Consider the following 23,293-nt stretch of genomic DNA (forward strand, 5'->3'; position numbering starts at 1 on the left):
TGATGCAGTAGCTTTTAAAAAAAGATGCCAATGAAGTTTCAAAAGAAGCTGCTGCTCTCACCTCAAGAGTCAGTGATGATTGGTAGAGTTCATCATCTCAGAAAGCGACTGTGATAAAGGCAAGTAAAATTTGCAATTGAATCCTACTTCTCTTCTACCACATGCACCAATTACAGACCTCTCCACAAAGTTCAAGTAACACTTCAGGGCTGAATGGATGAAGACAAACTGCAATTTTCCTCTCTTGCAGAAAACCTCAGCATCAGAAGTCTAGTCCCACAGCAATACTGCAGAGATGGCATGTGACAGACAAATACTTCAATGGGGAAGTCACCATAGCTTACTCTTTCAGCAGACGATTATAAAAAGAGAATTGTGAAGATACTTGAACACTGCACCAAAAAGCATATTGCTAGATGTTACCAACAGTCTGGGCACTCAAACAACACTTCTTTTCATAATAATGGAAAAAACACCATTGTGATGTGCACAAAAGTAGGGAACTGAAAAAGTGTAGAGTTTCCTAAAAAAAAAAATCACTTATGGTGGGGGAGTAGGGTGGGATAAAAACAATACGTATCTGTGACATTTTAGCAACAACAGCAGCTTTTGTGAATGGAGCACCCAGATGATTCAAGAAAATATTAGTTTCAAAAGACTTTTAAGAGAAGCTCTGATAAATAGCTATCTCACCATTACAACATTTCTTGGCAGAGATGTGCATCTTTCTATATACATCAGACAAAGCCAGACAATGCCTCTCTCTGCTCAGAGACATGCATTCAACCCATCACTCAGATTTCACCCAAGTGATATTTCAGTAGCACCTGACCCCGGTTAAAACAGCTATTTATAGCAAGGTGGGTGTCAAGAAGGGTAATTTTACCCATCACTCGAGGCCTGGGTGCAAATCACAGACCTCATGTTGTCATTTATGATTAAAAGCTCTTCCTCTTCCTGAGCTCTAATGGAGATTTGCCACTTTGCTAAATCAGAGCATAGCTGAACATGACAGGTGCCTTCTTTTCCTGAAAGCACAAGATAAACTCAAAGGCAGTGTTTGGATGAGGCTAAGCTGGAAGTAGCAGTACTAGCTATGCACATAGCACGTACTAACCTTGCAATGTTCCTAGCAGAGCCTCATTTCCACATGGGAACATAATAAACATCCTTTGTTTTACTCTTCTTCAGAACACAGATAATCCTGCTTCATTTCAAATACCCTAGAGCAAGTTAGTGGAAAATATGCCCTTTTAGCTCACATACCAGTGTTGTTCATTAGCAGGAAAACCTAAAAAAAAAAAAACAGCTCAACATCACTCCTCAGTTCAGATATAACACTCCCAGGCTAGAAGGTCATATTTAACCAATTAAACATTTTGAGAACATCCAGGGATTTTTTTTTTCTGACAGAACTGGAAAAACAAGAGGGCAAGCAGATGCCCTGCCAGACAGGAAGGCAAAGCATTAGACAGGTCTGCTGCCACTGTCCAGAGCAGGGTAGGGACCACTCTCCTAAGAGCAACAAACATGCCATTGCCCTGAATAACTCCCAGAGGAAAATAAAAATAGCAAAGATAAGGGATGTGAGGATAAATGGGTGGGGAGAAAGGGTCCTTGAGGTGCCAGAGATCCTGGTGTGGGGAGAAAACTAAACCTAATCAAAGGGCATGAACACTTAAGGGTCTCTGAAGCAACAAAATGGTATAAAAATAAGAGCCATGAAAACAGACCTGCTACCACAACAAACTTTTGTCTGCAGTAGCAGTAACACACCTGATCCTCTTACAGCACAGCAGGAACCAGCCGAGCTAAGAGCCAAACTAGCAAATACTTAAGAACTGCAATTTGGTGTCTTTTCTACCATGCTTGGTAGTACATACAGGTTGGACAATGATGCTATGAATGTCATTCTGTGTCTAATCCTTGATCTTTTGTTTTAAGCCTTCATTCAAGCATTGCCAGCACCGTAGATCAGAGGCAGGCAATCTGAACTGAACTGTAGCTGAGCTAAATTAACAGCACTAACGAGAACAAACGGCATTTCATAAAGATTTCTTAGGCTGCTTTCCAAAACAAGTATCACGGACTCTCCAGCTCCTGGGGTGTTCGATTCGCTGCCATCATCACATCAACACAATTCTTCCAGCACCAAGGAGATGCACATAGAAGCTGCACAGCAGACTTCTAAGACTGCTCATAAATGCTTCTACAAAATGGCTTGCTAGCCCAAACGGTACTAAGCAGTCATAAAGATCCAAGTGCTGAAAAGGAAGAGCTTTCCACCCCCAGTCTGTTGTCCCCTCCACACGCTCACCCTTAGCAGTGTAAGAGAACAACACTCATTTAGAGAAGCAGGTTCAGGAGCACAGAGACAAGCATCTGCCCTACAAACACCACCTTTAAAAGCTGATCTTTTCAGTCCCTTCATTTCTCATCACAGCTCTCCTGACAGCAAGCACTTATCAATGCCAGATTAGAAGAGATTAATTAAATTATCACCAGAGAAAGTTAAGGTTCCTGTCAGTCACCATGGGCAGTACAGTACACTCAGTAGTAGCTATCAGAGGTATGGCGGGTGATAAGACCTCTCTACCCAACTGGCTATGGCCAAGAAGGTCAAATGCAGTTTGTCAACCCCAACACATAGGGCTCACCATCAGTCTCCAGCCATCTCCACAACCACTACAGGAAAAAAACAGCTTTTGCAGCGAGTGCTCAATTTACAAGTATGCCAGCTCTGGGAGTTCTCAGATAAGAGTATTTTCTCTACAAAACTGCCATGCTTGCATGGTTGTACATATGCTAATAAGAAAGACTGCCATAATCTGAGGAGAAAGCAACTGCATGGGGCAGAAACAAAAGAAGCCAAAGCATCACTGTGAGAGAGATAGAAGGTGTGAATACACACTGTGTGTTTGCACCTGAATGCCAATTAAACAGCAGAATACACAGAATTAGTGCAACACACACTCAGGCCTCATCCACTATGCTAACATAAGACGTAATTCAACTCACCTTATTTTAACCATTGTGCAAGAGTAGATAGATTCCAAATTGTAACCAGTATCTATGGATGGCAATCTGGTACTAAATTATGTTACTGAGAACAGAAAAAAAAATAAATACAGACAGCATGATTAAGAGGAAGCCAGGAACTTAGCCTGGATTTCTTCCAAAGCTCAAAGTGTCAACACTGGAAAAAAACAGAAAGACTCCTCCAATTAAAGATTTTACACATGCACTATGGTGACCACATCAATTACCATATTTGTGATATTTATTTCCTGTAAGTTATTAATCTTTCTCTAAGATCCCCAAAACAAGAAATACAAGAGCAGATCACAATACCCCTGTGCAGTACAGAGAGTGCTTGATATGGGAAGTGTTAAGTTTTCACCTAACACTTGGGCTCAGATAAAAGCAGCCTCAGGAAAGAAACAAATACCATTCACCAAGGTACTCAAGGCTGATCAGGGCAGTCAGAGCCAGTTCTGATCAAGAAAGCACAGTGCAAGCAGGAGTACGTGCAGACAAGGGCTGCAGGATGAGCAGGGAAAGAGCCCATCTGGCAAGGAGGTTTGTGATATACAGTCTGAGAGCAAAAAGGGAGAAAATGATTGTGTTTCATCACATAACAGCACATTTATAAAGACAAGAAGCTATTTAGGAGCCAGGTTTGCTTTTTACAAGAGATGGGTGTAAACTGCTTGCATGTTTATGCTAGAAATTACACATTTTCTCATCAAGATTGGGACAGCTTAATTCAAGAAATCAAAGCAAACGGTTAATTCTTTTTACAATGTCCTTGCCAGTACTAGCCTGGAGCGCTCACGAGTATCACAGGGAGCTCCTGCCCCGCACACTATTACAGTAAAGTCACCCTCTACTTAGCACTTTGCTTTACCATTACAGGGCAGATTTCGTTTGTGAACCAAATGAGATATTTCTGTCATGTACCAGCACAATCCCCAACACCACACAAAACTAAATAGAGGAAGTTTCTAGCCCCAGAGTCAAAAGGGCAAATAAGCCAATTCAGCTACACAGGTCAGATGTTTTGGGTGAAAAGGTAGTTACTGAGCCAGTAACACACTCTGAATGTGATTGTCTAATTTTTACACATAAAGTGAGATCTCAAAACATTGACAGCTGGCACATTAGGATGATGAAAATATCAATTAATGTATTAAAAAAATCCTTAAGTTTCTTCCTAATCTAAGCAGCCAGGAATTCTGGTCCTTCCTGTGCAGTGCCACCTTCCTTGTTGTGTAATTCTGCAAAGTGCTCTCTTCTTTCTTATATTTCAGGAATATAGAGAGGTGCATAGTCTAGGAAGTAACTTGCTTCATCCAAGATGCAGCTTGCTTCAACCTGTGAAGTTTGCTCCAGTTCAGAAAGCTTCCACTTGTGAGAAACTGTGGACTAAGGTATTGTTTATTAAGATTTATGTTAAGCTCAATGTAAAATTAGACGACAGAAACCACTCATGCAAACAACCACTGGACGCCACCTGTGTGAGATAAGATAACTGTAATCGCTCACACAAACTGAACCAGATACTGCTCATGCAAGATAACCACCAGATTTCCAGGAAAGCGACAAGAAACAGGACAAGACAGCCCATATAAGGATATATGAGTGAAAGATCAACTATGAGACAAAGAGGGAAGACTTCTTACTTTAGCCTCAACAAATACCAGGAGGCAGGAAACGACCCCCCTAACAACAACTGAAGCATGCGCGGAGTACCTCCACTACCTCATGAGCACGGAAGTAAAGATGTATAAAAAGGGGACTATTTGAACTACTCAGCACGGCAGTTGGCGGAGCGCAGACTCCCCTGCCGTCCAGCGCTGTCTTTGCTCATATTCTACTTGCTATAATTAATAAAGAGTGAATTATAGTCCATTGTGGTCTCAATTTATAACAATTCCTGGTGCCGTGACTCGGATAAGGAACAGTGGGCTTCTGTCCTCCGGGGAGGCGCCCCGCGGCAATCCGCGGCCCCGCGACTGACAGCCTACCTCAACCTTACCGACGAACCTAAATTCTAGAATAGTGAGCAAAGGAGAAAACCGGTAAAATCCCATAAAAATTCTGTGCACGGGAGTCCGGACGAAGACGCAGGACGCGTAAGTATATTGCGAATTTGCTCGCAGGTTTGCCGTTCGGGCGGGACTGGGTTTCCTGGAATATAACGAATGAGAGGTTCGATATACTGAACCAAGCGAGTGTGGACTCTTAAGTACTGCGTTTCCCATCTCCCGCGAGGGATTGGGCCAGGAACAAGGGGAGTGAGTGAGTGTATGTTTGTGGATATTCCAGAAGATGGGGGCGAAGGGCAGCAAGCCTTCGACTCCCATGGGAAGGGTACACACTGTACCTAAGAATACCCCTTTGGCATATGTCTTAGACAATTGGAGGTATTTCCCTGGAACCCTAGGGAAAGATAAACAGAAAATGATAGAATACTGTACTAAGATATGGGGAGGGAAGAAGATTTCTAAAAATACCTTTTGGCCAGTCTATGGGTCAGAAGAAGATTGGGTAAGACAGCAATTAAACCTCTGGGTCAATAATAAAAAACCCCTTAACCCGGAGGAGAGTCAGTATGCGGAAGTATGGATAAAAAGACCGGGAGCTAAACTTTACCCACTGAATGAAGTAAAAACTAAACAAAAGAAAAAGCAGGAAGAGTTAGACGAAACCCTTCTAACCCCCCCCTCCTTACATTCCTCCTCCTGCTCCCGTAGCCCCTCCCGAGGTCCCCAGAGCTCCCACTCCCCCACCGGAGTCGGAACAAACGTCTTCCCCTCCTCCTAGACGCATGACTAGAAGTCAAAAAGGGGCAGCTCAGATGTATCCTCTAAGGGAAATGCCCATGGGGGGACCTCAGCCTATGATTGGATATATTTCTGTACCCCTAAACTCGGCTGACCTACGAGATTTTAAAAGAACCGAGATGGGAAACTTGATTGAGGACCCACTTGGAGTGGCAGAAAGATTAGATCAATTTTTGGGACCAAACCTTTATACTTGGGATGAGATGCAATCTATCCTTGGTCAATTATTTACTACCGAGGAAAGAGATATGATTAGACGAGCAGGAATGAGACTGTGGGATGTTCAGCATGCCCAGGGACCCCAAGCAGATATCAAATGGCCAATCCAAAGACCTAACTGGGATAATCAGGATCCGGTGCATAGAACTCATATGCAAGATCTGAGAACTATAGTAATTCAGGGGATTAGAGAAGCAGTACCCCGTGGCCAGAATATCAATAAAGCATTTAATGAAATGCAAAAGAAAGATGAGAGCCCTACTGAGTGGCTGGAACGACTGAGGAAAGTCCTTCAACTGTACTCTGGGGTAAATCCAGACGACCCTTTAGGGCAAGCGCTCCTAAAAACTCAGTTTGTAGCAAAATCATGGGAAGGTATCAGAAAAAAGACTGAAAAGCTAGAAGACTGGCAAAATAGAGGGTTGGATGAATTATTGAGGGAAGCTCAGAAAGTCTATGTAAGGCGGGAAGAAGAGAGCAGCAAGCGACAAGTAAAAATTATGGTAGCAGCTGTCAGAGAGGAGCGCAACGGGCGGACTGGTGAACACAGATCTGCTGGAATAAAACAAGGGAACGCAGTAGTAAAGAAGGAACAGAGATGTTGTTTTTACTGTGGAAAGAAGGGACACATAAAGAAGAATTGCAGAGAAAGGATCAGAGATGAGGAAATATTGAAAGCAGAATAGGAGAGTCAGGGGCTCTGTATTTTAGGGGACCGGAGTCATCATGAGCCCTTGATAAAGTTAAAAATAGGTCCCCATAAACAAGAGTTCACCTTTTTAGTAGACACAGGGGCTGAGAAATCGACTATTAGGCAAATACCTGAGGGATGTAAAGCTTCCCCTGAAAAAGTACAAGTAATAGGGGCAAAAGGAGAACCCTTTAAAGTAAGCAAAATCAAAAATGTGATATTCGAAACTGAAAATAAATTTGGAATGGGTGAACTCTTGCTCGTCCCTGAAGCAGAATTTAATCTGTTGGGACGGGATTTAATTGTTGAACTACAATTAGAAATCAAAGTAGAAAATCAAGAGCTAACGGTGTCTGCTTATCCCTTGACCATGGATGATCAAAAACAAATCAACCCCGATGTCTGGTACTCTCCAGATACAATAAGTAAATTAGAAATCCCACCGATTAAAATTCAAATTTCCGAACCCCACATACCTGTAAGGGTAAAGCAATATCCTATATCCTTAGAAGGACAGAGGGGATTAAAACCAGAAATTGATCGATTGTTAACACAAGGAATCTTAGAACCTTGTATGTCACCCTTTAACACTCCTATTTTGCCTGTAAGGAAGCCAAATGGAAAATATCGGCTTGTACATGACTTAAGGGAAATAAACAAAAGAACTATCACCCGGTTCCCTGTAGTAGCAAATCCATACGCACTGTTAAGCAAGCTAGGACCCCATAACTCCTGGTATAGTGTGGCTGATTTAAAAGATGCTTTTTGGGCCTGTCCATTGGCAGAAGAATGCCGTGATTATTTTGCCTTTGAATGGGAAGACATAGAGACAGGCCGAAGGCAGCAATTGAGATGGACCGTGCTCCCCCAAGGGTTCACTGAGTCCCCTAATCTGTTTGGACAGGCCCTGCAAGAACTCTTAAAAGAATACCAGGTACAAACGGGAAACGTGCTGTTACAGTATGTAGATGATCTGCTCATAGCAGGGAACAATAAGGAGGATGTAAGAAAAGAAAGCATTCGACTCCTAAACTTTCTTGCACAAAAGGGACTACGGGTATCACAAGAAAAGTTACAATTTGTGGAGGAAAAAGTGAAATATTTGGGACATTATTTGTTTAATGGCAAAAAAATATTGGACCCAGAGCGCATTAAAGGAATTCTAGAATTACCTATGCCTGTCACTAAGAGGCAAATTCGGCAGGCATTAGGGCTATTTGGGTATTGTAGACAATGGATAGAGAACTACAGCTTTAAAGTTAAATTTTTATACGAACAATTGTCTAAAGACAAAATACTCAAGTGGACCCCTCGGGATCAAGAGCAGTTTGCTAATCTCAAAAGGGAGCTAAGTCAAGCACCAGTTTTAAGCCTCCCAGATTTAAAGCGGCCATTCCATTTATTCGTTAACATACATGAAGGAACGGCATTCGGAGTATTAACTCAGGAATGGGCTGGACAAAAGAAGCCGGTGGCATACTTATCGAAGCTGTTGGATCCTGTGAGCAGGGGTTGGCCAAGTTGTTTACAAATCATTGTCGCTGCTGCCTTATTACTTGAGGAAACGAATCGCATTACCTTTTGGTATAAAGTGTGTATTGTTGTTTATATTCGCAATAATTATTTCTCTCTTCGTATATTATATATGGAAGCATACAAAATGTACTAAAGGAAATTGTTAAACTCATGCAACCACACAATATTGAATATAGAAAATATGTTAATATAAACACTCTAGATATACGAATTAAGTGTAATAATTTGAACCGCAATTGTTATCCGTTTGCTTGTTCCAAGTGTATGGTATGCCAGGATAAATGGTGGACTCACTGTGAATGTGGATACCCTTCAATAGGGGTTTGCACACAGTGTTGGAAAATCCAAAGAACTCTCACTGAGTGAAAATCAAAGCAATTAGAGTCTAAACAAGAAATTATTTAAGAATCCCATGAGTGGTGGGAAATTTTTACCAAAGGAATAAACCCTCAATATTATTGTTACTATTCCAACGAACCAATCCCCTTTGTAACTGAAATCTTGGCTATAAAGTGTAAGAAGGGAAGTACCAACTGTGCCTTGCCTCATCCCATTAGTTAAAGCTGTAAAGTGGGAAGCCTATATAAACAGGCAGAAAGCCCAAAACAGCTGTTCTCCTGAAGAATTCCCTTGCTGCCGAGAAGATGGTACACCCCGTGGCTCGAAGCAACCGAGTCGATGTGCGAGGCAGAGGAGGAACAAACTGTGGAGAAAAGAATCAGAACAATGGGACACAAAAGCAACAATGGCCAAACTTCCCCAGGGATGATAAAAATATACTTAAATTGGCAAAATTGACAGACACCTTTTTTTCTGGTGTACCGCTAGTTTTGTTATTGATAATAACCCAAGCAAATGGAAACCCCCATGAACCAATGCTCTGGAAACTATATAACTTACAGGAATCTAGACTAATACAAAATCAGACCTCTCCGGGAAATTGGAATTTTACTGTCCAATTAGTCTCAATGATTCCGGTCGATATCCAGAGAGGCTGGGAGGTGACGGAAGCCAACTCCAAAGCCTTCTATGTGTGTCCAGCTTCCAATCCTGGAAAGAGTTATTGCAACTATCCAGGCCATTTTTATTGCGGTTATTGGGGTTGCGAGACAATAGCCTCAGACTGGCCAACAAAAGGAGACAAATATATAAGTATCACTTGGGGACCTCCAGGTTGCATTCCACCACAACATGGATCTGACGGCTCCGGGGTCTGGGGATCTGTAAGGGGGGTGAAATCATCTCCATCAGAATGCGACAGAATAGAAATTGAAGTTAAACAACCAGAAGATGACACATGGTTAATTGGCCGTACCTGGGGAATTAGATATTGGGAACCTGGAGCAGATAGAGGAAGCTTTTTCAAAATAATAAAAGAAAGGATCGTGAAGCGGGCAGGTCATGGTATGAAAACTGGTTTAATGTTTCACCTTGGCTAACCACTTTGTTGTCGGCTTTAGCAGGACCGCTTATTATGTTGATCCTGGGACTTATATTTGGGCCTTGTATATTACACTATATTTTTCATTTTATTAAAGAACGGTTTGACACAGCTAAATTGCTTATTTTAACCTCGAGAGTAGAATATGAAAGTGTATCTAATAATGAAGATGAAAATTATTGTGAATGTATTATGCCACGCGAAAATCATTATTGTGAGTGCTATAATAAATGTCGAAATTGTGAAAAAGAAATTGTTTACAAGAATGAAGATGAAAGTAGCACCTAATAAACAATAGGATAAAAAGAAAAAGGGGGGATTGTGAGAAACTGTGGACTAAGGTATTGTTTATTAAGATTTATGTTAAGCTCAATGTAAAATTAGACGACAGAAACCACTCATGCAAACAACCACTGGACGCCACCTGTGTGAGATAAGATAACTGTAATCGCTCACACAAACTGAACCAGATACTGCTCATGCAAGATAACCACCAGATTTCCAGGAAGCGACAAGAAACAGGACAAGACAGCCCATATAAGGATATATGAGTAAAAGATCAACTATGAGACAAAGAGGGAAGACTTCTTACTTCAGCCTCAACAAATACCAGGAGGCAGGAAACGACCCCCCTAACAACAACTGAAGCATGCGCGGAGTACCTCCACTACCTCATGAGCACGGAAGTAAAGATGTATAAAAAGGGGACTATTTGAACTACTCAGCACGGCAGTTGGCGGAGCGCAGACTCCCCTGCCGTCCAGCGCTGTCTTTGCTCATATTCTACTTGCTATAATTAATAAAGAGTGAATTATAGTCCATTGTGGTCTCAATTTATAACACACTGTCAGGATGAATTGGGTCTGTGTTCATCAATCACAAGCTCCATTAAATATACCCCAAGGGAGAAACATTGTATACTACTACACCTCCTTAGGAAGAGCTTCCCAAGCTCTTTGGAATACACTCAAAATGTTGGCCAGCCCACCTCTTACAGGAAGCAAATGAATCATCCACATCTGCAGACTTAAAACCCCACCAAAACCAGAAGTTTTCAGGAAGGATGGAGATTCCTCCCTCTCCTCCACTCCCATTTTCTGCTTTAAACTGAAGCCCACAGACAATTCCCTAAGAAATATTGTACTTCAGCACGGGAAAGCAGAGCAACTTCTACAACCTGTGGTACAAGGAGAGAGAAGAAGCTTCTGACAGAAGTCGCATGTGTAAGTACAAAACAAATATGAAGAGGCAGTTCGTTATGTACCATTTCCAGCCAGTTACACAACTGTGTAGTAACTCTAAATTTAGAAAATGTGGCTATTTTGTCTCAAGACTAATGCTGTTTCAAGGAACTTGGACTCAGACACTGAACAGAAGCATGAATATTTCTTGCAATAGTCATGAAAATTATTCACTTGGATTAGACATGTAACCCACCTTCCAAGGAAAAAAAACCAACTTTCATCTTCAAAAGCAAACAGAAGGGCAAAGCCAAAGGACAAAGAGGACCTTGCTGGAAATCTGATCAAATCTGAACAAAAATACTAAGCAGCACTCCATGCACACTCACCTCAAATATTGAAAAGCAAAGGTGTGAGGGCAGAGGCCAGCAGCAGCACCAGCTACTTGACCCAGGCAGCGGCCAGGCAGGGCAGCAGAGCCTCACGCTGCAGGGGCCAAGACCTCCGACCCCTCTCCAGCAGCAGGTGAGGCAGAGGGGACATTTTAGGACCATGTGGCCTAAAGCCGGATGAAGGAAAATACAAAGGCTCCGTGGTGATCAGAGTGCTACTCAAGCTCCAACTGTGTTTCAGTGTAGCTGTTGCCAACAATTTCACTGAGGACTGAGATCTAGGACCTGTTACTCAACAATATGTCTTGAGCCAAGAGGCCTGAAACACCCACTTGATTCTAGAAACACCGCTATGAATTAAGTTAACAGCCTACAATCCAGACTGCTTTTCACTGACTACATTTCTAACCCAGCCTTGCAAAACTCACAGCTCACTAGATTTATACCTAAACTAACTTCTTCAAATGCCAGGTTACTCGGTTTAGCTACTCACATGAGTAAAAATCAAACTCAAGTTCCTCACTAGCAAGGGATACAGTGTGCCATTTAGTTTCCAAGCATCCCATTTTACACATATGCCAAATAACCAATGTATTATGGTTTGGGGTGAAAAGAATTTGCCCAAAAGTCTATAGCTATAACTGCACTGAGGAACATGAAAAGTTTTTCCACGCAGCAGACAGCTCATGCTCTCCAGCCCTGATCAGAAAGGGTCAAACAGAAGGCACTGAGCACACACCAGGAAAACACCACCAGGGCCTGGCAGCACTGAAGCTGGCTGTCTTACCCAGAGTCACCTGAGGGGGAAGTTTTTGTCACCTTTCCAACAGGCACAGCCAAAGAGGCACTGCCACATCAGAGCCCAGAAAACGCTTTGAAGATGAAAAGTGCTACTTACTTGCTAAGTATCCTTATCAGCAGAGAAGCAGCACCGTTTCTTACAACCAAAATGATTCATAAGCAAAATTTTTATTCCCAAAGAAGTTATATCTTTTCAAAAGTAGGTAAAAAAATCAGTCAGTCATGATGGAACTAATTCCAGCTCTCCCAGTATTAGTGTATTTCACTAAGCAGAAGGTTCGTCATCCACTGATGAGTGAAAACTGTACCCTGTCACTTCAACAGGAATGATGCACCAGGAACTCCCAGCTTTGGGCTAAGAAACACAGTTAAAAGCCTTAAGCTCCTGATCTTTTCAGCTGGTGATTAAATATCCCTCTTCACTTACCAGTCTTCAAACCCCTCCCTCAAAGCAGAAAAGCTAATAGGTTTACAGGCAGCGGTCAGAACAAACCACCAAGGCTGTGTTTGATGTGTACTGAATACAGAACCACATGGTACCACTGGTAAAATTTTATTGTACAAAACAAATTCTGTTTAACAGACCAAGGGCATAGATACCTAGCTTCTCCAACTCAAGAAACTGTAACCAGAGGCTGTGAAGTGATACTACTGTAAATGCAAGCTGAGCAGGGTTGCCTTGTTTCAAATTTACTCCTGTGAATTAAAATTTTTCCTGGTCTAGAAGCTACAGTAAGATACCAAGTGCTCCTGTCCCCCCTAGCCTGCTTTGCTGCAAGTCCCTGGTCTCACATCCTACCAAGGAACAGCCTTCACACTGCCCATTCATTTCACAAAGTTGCAGCACCAGCTGTTGAAGAAAGAAACAGAGGTCATGATTTTAAAGACAATGGCAAAAGAAGGGAAAAAAAAAAATCAGTTTTGCATTTACAAAGATCTCTACCTACCTACAGCATCCAACACACATCTGTAGCAGAGCTGGCTATTCAAAGCCCTTGAAAAACTGGGAAAATTATTTAAGATGTAGCTCGATGCATCCCACTTCCAAGCTCTTGGCATATGTGCACAAAAAGCATTTTGTGTCTTGTCTTCCACCTGCTCCCCTTATATACCCAAACAACCTTCTACCCCAGCTAATAGAGCAAGCAAGTCCAAAAAAACCCCCCAAAACTAGTCTCATCAAGATACTGCTCTAGACACCACTTCCACACGTCTTTATTCATCACTCTCATGCTCTAAGCTCACAGCATACAGGAATCAATGCTATTCAGCTTGAGTCTTCCCCATAACCTGAACTGCAACTGCCTCCACAGTCACAGAGCTTCCCTGGTGCAACACGCGTTTGACTAATGAAGAAGGATGAACAAAGCATAAAGGTGACATCACTCGTTTAAAAAACAACTCAAAAAGCAAAGTCCAGCGTACAGACATACAGATTTCTTAAAGTCTGACCACTTTCTACCCGTTTTTGGACTTGATCTACATGTCATTCTGTAAGAGTAAGGAATTCCATCTGCTTTTGGATCCATCTTTCCATTAAGTTGCTTTTTGGGTGCTTATTGGATCCATCTCTCCACTAAGTTGCTTTAAACCCCACACTATTAAGGGCAGAAGACAAATATAACATCAGCTGTACTTCCCCTCACCTCTCCCGCACAAGCACATACCCAACATACAGTTATCAAGTCCACATCCACCACACTCTGAAGATTTCAGCCCAGTAAATGTTCCAGTTGGGCCATTTCCATTGCTGGTCCAAGCACTCCCCAAAGGCTGGTACAGAAAGCACAGCAGACATGCCTCCACACCTTTCTTTTTGCCAGATATGCAGTCAAATGCATGAGGTAGGTAAGAATAATCCCGAAATGCACAATAAGAGATGTTTTCTATCAAGAAATACAGCTGAGCCCGCAACACACCTAACTGCACAAAGCTGGGCTGCATGTGCTCTGGCTTACCACCACAGGCAGAGGATCCTCCACACAATCATTCAGCACAGACCAAAAAGAGCAATAAAACGAAAAGCCCACCTGTCAACTTGAAACTCAGGCACATCTGAAAGCACTGCACCTAATACAGTTATCAGCAATCCCCACCACCTCTACTGCCAAAACCACATGTTTTTCAAAGTATTTGATGTTTCTAATCAGCCCTTACAATCATTATCACTCTACCCCCCACATAGTCTCCTGCTCCCTTCACAGGAACACTTAACATTCAGAAAGAAAAAACCCTATGCAATCTGTCAAAGGCAAATCCCCCACCCAGTCCCAGGATTTTGCCATTACAAGAAGTTGACTTTTGCTGAAATTTGTTAACTTCACAAATTCAAATTAGCAGAATATTTTGGTTTCAGGCACAAACACACACACATCTATTTAGCAGCCTAACAGCCAACAGCAAATGGAAAAGAGCCCAAACATTACCATGGAGTCTCCCCAGGGGTGTTTTTTGTTCCAGAAGATGGAAGTTTGCATTCTCCGACCTTGCCACAGGTCTAAAGGCCTCAGGAGTGGGACACAGCAGCTACACAAGGTAGAGCCTGAACTGAGTTACAAGTCAAGTGCTCCAGAGGACTATGTAAAAAGAAGAAAGCCAAGCCATCAACTCACATCTCTCAGTTCCAGGAAACTCAGGACTGACCACCTCAAAAGCAAGTGCAAAGATTTCAGATTGAAGTATCTGGTCCTGTGCTTACAGTAACCCATTAGAGCAAAAACCCTGCACATGGTGGGAGGTAATCGTAGAGTGGAAACAATGAAGCAGGTTTTTCCTAAGTAGCATTTAGGAAGGTGTCACCACCTTCTGAGCCTTTGAAATCCCTCAAGTAATTAAACAGTCAAATGAGAAGAGGCTTTTAGCTTCACAAACACCAATTATTTCCCAGCACCAACACAGATACTGAACATTAAAAATACTGTCTTTCCTCTGAAGAGAGGAGCTGAGGACAGATGCCATAAACAAGCAAGACCTTGCCCCAAAAAGCATCTGTCAAAGCTTCTGACATTTAACTTTGATGAAGAACCAAAAAAGTAACTTTATAAAATTGCTTAAAGCCAGTTCTTTGCAGAAGTCCGCATTGGAGCTGCATCACATCAGCAAAGGAAGAATTTGTATGACAAAGTTGCAGTAAAACACCTCACTCACACAGGTATTTCAAAGCCTGTCATGGGCTTTGATTGATTCCTTCTAAAGCTTTTAGTGCACATTAGTTTGTTTACTAGTCCTAAGAGCATTACTGGTTTTTTTTTAAGCTATACCAGCACATTGAAAGCGAGTGCACCTTGGAAGAGAGCACATCACAAAAACTACTTGCTTGGGGAGAAGTTTCATCCATTTTAAAAATAACACTCCTGTCCAGATTTGGAATAGTTATAATTAATTGCTTAGCCCAGGTGGCCACTTGCAACTCCTAAATTATCAATTCACTCTGCACACTGTACACAAAACAACTCTCCATACAGTAATAGCGTACAGTATTTAGTACTCCTGAGATTTCCATACTGCAAGTTGTGCAGGATTCCACTTTTGCAGTAAAATATTAATGATGATCCCCAAGTCTATATTGCAAGAGCCAAACAAATCAAAGCAAAATAGGGAATTGACTCAAGGGTACATGACCTTGTGATGGATACTCACACAATGGGAAGGTCACCCATTAAAGTGGCTCTATTTTACACAGAGCTGCAAAAATTCCAGTAAGCCTTTTCTCTTCTCCTGTCTCTAACAGCTACAAACATCAGGTGGTTTCAAAGAACCCCCCTGGGAGACTAACTGAAACATCAGATGCAAGAAGAGGGTTAGATACAGCTTCCTCACACAATAAAACCCAGTATTAACAGTTTATGGGCATGGAATTTGTGTGCGGCAACAAAACTGGAGTTCTGCACTGTGACCAGCATCTCTTTGTGGCTCCTGAAAAGGACCCTGCCCGTGCAAGGCAGAGCTATCCCTCTTCACCTCCTGCAACGTACCCACGGCGCTCACTGCCCTTCCAGACAGCGAACACCTTGCCAGGTTTGAAGATGGAAGATTTTTAAGGCTCATGGCAGAATTCAGGCAAGAAATAAAATATTAAAATCTTGAAGTGATGAGAGTATAACATCTTCAGAAACTTCTGCAATCTTATCTTCATGACTCAATATTTGAGGTCAAGAAATTATAGCAGCGAAAGGTGGAAAGGAACAGAAGAGCTGTGTGTGGTGAAGCAGAGTTGAATCCATAGAGTGGAGATAACATCAGATAATTTCCAGCTAACAAGCTGATCAACCACTGGATTATGTCTGAGGAGCCCTGATAGTTTGAATCCGTTTCCAAAGCAAAGCTGAAAGCAGTGAGAGCGCCACCCAAACCAAATTGCATTCTGGACCTTACAGAACAAAAGGCTGGTAAAAACTTCCAAAAAATTGCACTTTGACTCTTGTGGCAATCCTGGGGCCCTGTCGGGTCCCCTACATGTAAATCAATCAGCACCACATGCGTCCCACAGCAGCACACCAAGACACCAGCACACACACCCACTCCCCAAGGCAGACACAGAGCAGGAGGCAGGCGCTCAGTCGCCTGGCCAGCTGAAGGCCTTTAGATAAGGTGCTGAAATACAACACCTGCACTTTCCATTTCCCCCAGCTGCAGAAGAGGCATATCTGCCTTGCACAAGCTTTGTAAAAATAAAAGGTGGCAGAGAGCTCTGAGGCTTTCAGGTGAGAGGCAGGAGGAAGGGTAGCAGCATTTTAAAGCACCCTATGAGCCTTACCACCATCTAATATGTTCAAGCATTTTTGTAAAGTTCCCAAAGGCAGCTCAAGTGTGCACCAAGAGCACTAACCTACAGCTGAGAAATCCTGAAACTCAGATTCAGCTGGGTCTCAAGTACTCCTGCTAATTTGCTAGAAAAAGCACCAAGTGCTCACACCAGTTCACAGTACTTTCACAACCTGAGTTGCAAATCGCATCTAGCATTCAAACAGTACCACCAAGACAAGAGATAAGGCCTTAGCCAGAAAAACTGCTCTTCAGGTTTTTTGGGTCAAGCAAGACATGGATGGCAAACATATTTGGAAAGGGAGGCTTTCTCCTTCCAGGATTGCTTGGGTTTTACAATATTCAGCAACAATGATTTTCCAGTGTTTTAAATGGTGAAAGTGGTCATGGAAGGCGGGAAAGGAGCACACAGAGCCTGAGGGTGAGAAGTCCTGGCTCTTCTATTCACATCATTGTTATGATACTGCTAATGACTCTCAACATGGGAATCAAGGGCAGGAATGCACTCAGATATACCACTTACTATTGGAGGAGTTAGCGGGGCTTTGTACCAACTGCTAGCTCTATTTCAAGAGAAAGTTTCTATTACTTATTAAACCCAAGCACACAATTACTGATGTTAAGTGGCAGTCTGCCTACAGTTTCCAACAGGAAAGAGCAACAGCAAGCATTAAACTTCTGGAAGCAACAGTAAGTGATTAGCCTACCTGTTCCCTAGCTGGAAAAAAAAATAATTATTGAACCACCCATAGTTTAAAGAAAAGACAGGAAAGCTCTAGGATTATCATTGGGTACAGAAAGCTGCTTTTGACCATTGCACTGGGAGCTGAAGGTGCTGTTTCACTGTCCTCAAAATTTGCAAACAACTTCATCTCTCAGTTACAACACTCTATCCAATCTGTGCACCAGGATTCACAGGCACCCAGCCTTCTACATGAAAGCAGGATCTAACACACAAAACAGGCACACGATGGCACAAGATGGGGCTAGTGAAGGCCCTGGCCCCAGGAGCACCTTTACCTTCTGCCCAATTCAGAATTAAGCTCTCAGGGAATAAAAGGGTGCAACAAGCACCCTCCTGAATCCATGGTTTAGCTGCGACCAGGACAGGTTAACACTTTTAAGGACATCAAGCAAGAATCTCGCAGCCAAAGATGTATCTGCAGATAACAGCAGGCAACAGCACCCAAAAGCCAACAAACTTCAGGCCCAGGACAACCATCTGGTGCCCAGTTCGCAGCCCTCCCAGCATGGACAATGACAAGCACGTCAGGCTTACCTGGCTTGTTCTCACACATCCCTGTAACCCAAAAAGGGCTGGGTCAGCGAACAGCTAAAAAACCTGATTGTAACCACAAAATAGTAAGTCTCACAAGATGTTTCCAATGGCATCAGATTTGTTTTTAGCAACCCCAAGCTGCAGCACAGATTGTACACAATGCCTCTCAATTTTGTTAGTGGGCAGCTTCTCAAATGGAAAAATTAATGTAAGTACACCTAAATTTCTCAAGCACTTAAACTTCTCCCCAGGGTCTACTACCCAAGTGGTAAAGACATCTACACCAGAGGAAAAGGACCATGAAAAGGAAAGACAGACCATTTATTTATGTAACTGTCTTTGATTTCTGATCCTCCCCAGTCTAGCTTTTTCTAACACTGCAAAGGGTACAGTTACCAAGCGACTAAAGTCGGAGCTAGCGCTTCTGGATTTGGGAACCCAATACCAACTCCTGAGTCCGTGTTTACTCACCCAAATCGAGGCGGCTTTGTCTAGATGCTGAAAACCACACTCAACTTGGGGCAAATTTTTGCTGCAACAACACACCAAGATTTTATTGGATGGCTGCAGTGATTGAATTGTGATTCTTTAGAGAAAAAGGGTTTTTTTTTAGGTAGAAATACATCATGTGGCAGTATCTCTTCTGAATACCTGTTTTCATTTTCCTTATCGCCAACTGGTCACGTGTCTAATGACACTACCACCTAAATTTAGCTCATTCTGTTAGCACTTGCAATCCTACCGGTGCCTGTAGGACTGCAACACACCTTTCTTCCTCTCAGTCTCCCCTCTCTCCTCCGGCGTACAGGGTCATTTCTGAAACAGCAAAGCAGACGGCAATACCAGAAGCCTCCTGCTTTTGCCTTGCCACCCCAGAAGAGCGCTTGGACCCGTTCCGCTGCAAGGACAGTGCAAGCCGCCTGTTTTGTTCGGTGCAACGCCCATCCCTCGCAGGCCCCTTTGTGCTATATTACAGTGCCCCCTCGCTCGCTTTTGTCTCTGTACTGTCAGTCAGTCTGTGTGAAACCCCACGCCAGACGAACTTTGGGAAGTGGGAATTTTCTAACACAGACCTGCACCTTGTGGCTCTTCAGATATAATTAAGAGGTCGCAGATTTACGTATGCCTCATCAGCGGGGTGGTGAACGCTCACGTAAACAAGGGCAGATCCAAACCACGGTTACTCCCCACTGAAATCTTTATCTAGACGAGGTTTCCCTATTCGGCTGTTGACTCCCCTAAAACAGGCGATGACGACACTGTCCAATAAAGGCAGAGATGCTGGCCCACATCCCCAGCAAGCAAGAGGGGCCTGGAAGCTCGCTCAGATCACCTTCACAGGCGGGCCTCTCCTTGCGTCCTTAAACCCCCGCGCCCCGGCCATGCTCTGCCACCAGCAGCTTCCAGAGGAGCGGGAGGAAGGAAGGGAAAGGGATTTCAACCTCCGGAGGACACCGTCCACCTTCCCCACGCTCAGCCGGCTGCACCGGCGGGCAAGGACGGGGGGTAATACGGGAAAGGCAGCAATAACGCCCTTCCCGGGAGGCTCCGGAGCAGCCCAACACCACGGCCCGCGGGGGAGGGAGCCGGCCGGCAGCCCCGCAGGCCCCTGAGGCGGAGCCCGGGCCTTGCCGCCGGAGCCAGGGCCCCGGGGAGCGGGGACACACGCACACACACACACGGAGGCAGAGGCCGAGGCAGGCCGCGGCCAGCCCCCGTCGGCGGGGGGCGGCGGAGCCCGAGGCCGCCCCGGTTACCTTGGTCTCCTTGACGTGCTGCTTGATGCCCTCGGGGTACCACTGCACCCGCACGTAGCCCCGCCGCAGCGGGCTGGCGCGGCCCTCCTCCGCGCCCCCGGCCCCGGGCCCTCCCGACTCGGAGCCGCCCGAACTGGCGGCGCCGCCGCCGCCGCCGGTCCCGCGTCCGCCGCCCTCCTCCTCCTCCGAGTCCGAGTCCTCGCCGTGGATGAGGCGCACCAGGCCGAACCGCACCGAGCCGCGGTAGCGGCCCGACACCAGGTCGTGCGAGAAGAGAAGGCGCTGCGAGCCGCCCGGCGGGGCCGGCAGGGGCAGGGCGGCGGCGGCGGGGGGGGCCGGGGCGGCGGGGGCCGGGGCCGCCTCAGCGGGCAGGTCCGCCATGGCGCCGGGCTGAGCGGGAGAGCGCGCGGCCGCCGGCGCAGGCTGGGGGAGGGGAGGGGCAGGGCGCGCCGTGCGGAAGTAACAGCCCGGGGGCGGGGCCTGGAGGGGCCACGCCCACCGCCGGGCCGCGCCCACCGCCGGGCCACGCCCACCGCGCTGGAGGGGGTGGGACGGGGCGGGGACGGAGCCGGCCTATGGGGGGGTCACGGGGGGGGGGGGACACTGCATCACCTGGGTCCCCAGTCACGGGGGGGGGCTGCACTGCGTCACCCCCGGGTCCCCAGTCATGGGGGGGGCACTACATCACCCCCGGGTCACCCCCAGTCACGGGGAGGGGGGGCCTGCACTGCATCACCCTCGGGTCACCCCCAATCACGGGGGGGGGCACTGTATCACCCCCTTCTCCACAGTCACGGGACTGGTGGGCACTGCGTCACCCCCAGGTTCACCCCTGTCACGGAGCGGGTGGACACCGCACCACCTCGGGTCCCCCTCAGTCATGGGGGGGTTGCACCGCCTCACCCTGAGCCCTCAGTCTTGGAGGGGCTGCAACACATCACCCTTGGGTACCCCCCAGTTATGGGGGACTGGCACTGCATCACCCTCGGGTCACCCCCAGTCAAGGGGGGTGGGCACTGTATCACCCCTGAGCCCCCAGTCATGGGGGGGCTGCACTGCATCACCTCAGGTCCACAGTCATGGGGAGCTGGCACTGTATCACCCCCAGATCCCCCCCAGTCAAGCGGGGTGGGCACTGTATCACCCTCTGGTCCCCAGTCATGGGGGGGCAGCACTGCGTCACCCCTGAGTCCTCCCCAGTCATTGGGGGGGGGGCACTGCATCACCCCTGAGCCTCCAGTCACAGGCACTGCATCACCCTCGGGTCCCCCCCAGTCACGGAGGAGCTGCACTGCATCCCCCCCAGGCCCTCAGGCATGGGGGGGGCAGAGATGGCCCAGGCCCGGTGCCCAGCTGCAGAAGCCGGTGGGTCTCTTGCCCCAGAAATGTGTTTGCCTCTACTGTAAAAAGCCTCGATGTTGCCACCCAGACGCAGGTATCTGCACTGGGAGGGGGTACAAAGACCACACACCCTCCTCTCCCCCACCCGGGCCCCCCCCTGCCCCGCAGGACGGCCACCCCGGGCATGGGGTGGGAGCCCACCCTGGCACCAGGCACTGCCCTTTGCTGGGAGCTGCTCTCCCGCCGACAGCAAAGCTCAATCTTGTTTTTTATGGCTCCGAGAAGCCCTCATTAGGGTGTCCAAATCAGCCAAATACTCGCTTCATCGACTCTAAGGGGTTTTTTCTCCTCTGTCTGCAGGGATTTTTGAAACAGAAATGGTTTCTTGAGCAGGGCCTGCTGCTTTGGCAGGTCAAGGGCTAAAGGAATCCAAAATAGCCTTCACTTCACCCAAAGACATCCCGCCTCTTCGCTCCCTGGAGCTCCCCACCTTCACACTGCCGGCTGGAATATCAGGAAAATGCCTGAAATCCTCAGCCTGACTTGTTTTGGTGCAGGAAAGACCCCAGGAGCATCAGAGCCATGTTTTCCCTCCTGCCCTCTCCCTCCCACAAACCCAAGGCTGCTCTGCCTCGGTTGGGTCAGCGGGCTATCAGTTCTCCCCAGGTTCCTCCTTTTAGGAAAAACAGCCAGGAAAACGTTCTGCCCATGAGTCTCCATCCCTGGATGTGTTTAAGGGTCATTTGGATGGGATGTTGGGGGATATGGTGTAGGGGAGAACTTTGTAGAGTCGGGCTGATGGTTGGACTCGATGATCCCAAGGGTCTTTTCCAACCTGAATGATTCTGGGATTCTGTGAGATTCACCACCCCACGAGGGAGCAGGGACCCTCTCCTCAGGCCTGCTGGGATTTTCCAACCTTACCAATGACCCTAAAACCTTGGGAAGCTGCTGGGAAGAGGCTGTGGAGGGGTGATGCGTGGGTGAGGGACGTGCTGGGCGCCGGCCAGTGTTTCAGCTCTGCCCAGCTCCTCGGATGCTCTAAGTGATGGTGAAATACAAACTCTTCCCATCCCGCCTCCAAATCAGGGAGCTGCAGGCGGTGCAAGCACTCTCAGCGCCTGCCTTCCCCCCGGGGCCCTGGGTCAGCCCAACCTCCACGCCAGCATTTAATCACTTGTTACAGCATCATTTTAATCAGAGGAGGATCGTGTTGATGTGGTTCCCTGCTGGAGCATTTCTCAGCATCAACCCCAGGGACAAGGAACAGAATAGAGCTAAAAGGGACCGCTGGGTGGGAAAATAGCAGCATACCCTTGGGGAAAGACAGTTTAAATATCCATTCAGTGCCACTGGTTATACAGCTGTTTACAGGGATGTGCTCCTGGGAGTACAGACCTCCGTCTGCAAGCCATGACCTCTGTAAAGTGGAGGAGGTGGGGAGTGGAAAGGCAGCACATGAATGCCACCAGCGCGAGGATTTCACCCTCCGAGCATCGCTGTGCTGGAGCGGGGAGTGCGGCACGTCTCCACGGGGCATACAGCCAGCCCACCCGGAACCAGGGCTGAGGTGCCAGCCTCCCTCCCCCTGAAACTGGGGAGGACTGTGCTTTTGTGGGAGCAGGATCAGGCCTTTGGGATGGGGAGAGGGTGCCCTCTGGCTCCGTTGGTATTGGCGACATGTTCTCCTCAAGGTTTCACAGCTTTATCCAGCATGGCGATGCTTCTCATCATCTCCTTAATGTACATTGTAACAGCTGCTAATAAAATATAGATACACATAATGGGCATAATCATGTGTGTAGATGGAAACTGTCCCTCCTCAGAGCAATTACATGCGGAAGAGTAGCGGTGGGGTTTCAGGTAGCCACAAATAGCCATGCAAACAATCACATTATCCAACCGGCAGGCTCACGGCAGGGGGATTTTAATGGGGACAAGTCAGGGCTGTTTGCTCGTTAGCAGGAGTTGAGCCGGGTGTGTTTCTGCACTGTGATCCCAGCTGGGCTCTGCTGTGCTTCCATCGGGAAGTGACACTGAAGAAG

The 23,293-nt window shown here is 46.3% G+C and overlaps 1 protein-coding gene across 2 annotated transcripts in view; it reads right to left on the minus strand.

Annotated features, from left to right (window-relative positions):
* UBE2O (ubiquitin conjugating enzyme E2 O) overlaps window positions 1-20,300 on the minus strand; it is a 72,432-nt gene extending 52,132 nt beyond the window's left edge. For both annotated transcript variants that reach the window (XM_074888756.1, XM_074888757.1), the window contains exon 1: window positions 19,908-20,300. In XM_074888756.1, the coding sequence (XP_074744857.1) occupies window positions 19,908-20,288 (381 nt within the window). In that variant the 5' untranslated portion in view covers window positions 20,289-20,300. The remainder of the gene's footprint in view (window positions 1-19,907) is intronic.
* Window positions 20,301-23,293: the final 2,993 nt, after the last annotated feature.

This window comes from Strix uralensis, chromosome 19 (assembly GCF_047716275.1).
Source record: "Strix uralensis isolate ZFMK-TIS-50842 chromosome 19, bStrUra1, whole genome shotgun sequence".
NCBI lineage: Eukaryota > Metazoa > Chordata > Aves > Strigiformes > Strigidae > Strix > Strix uralensis.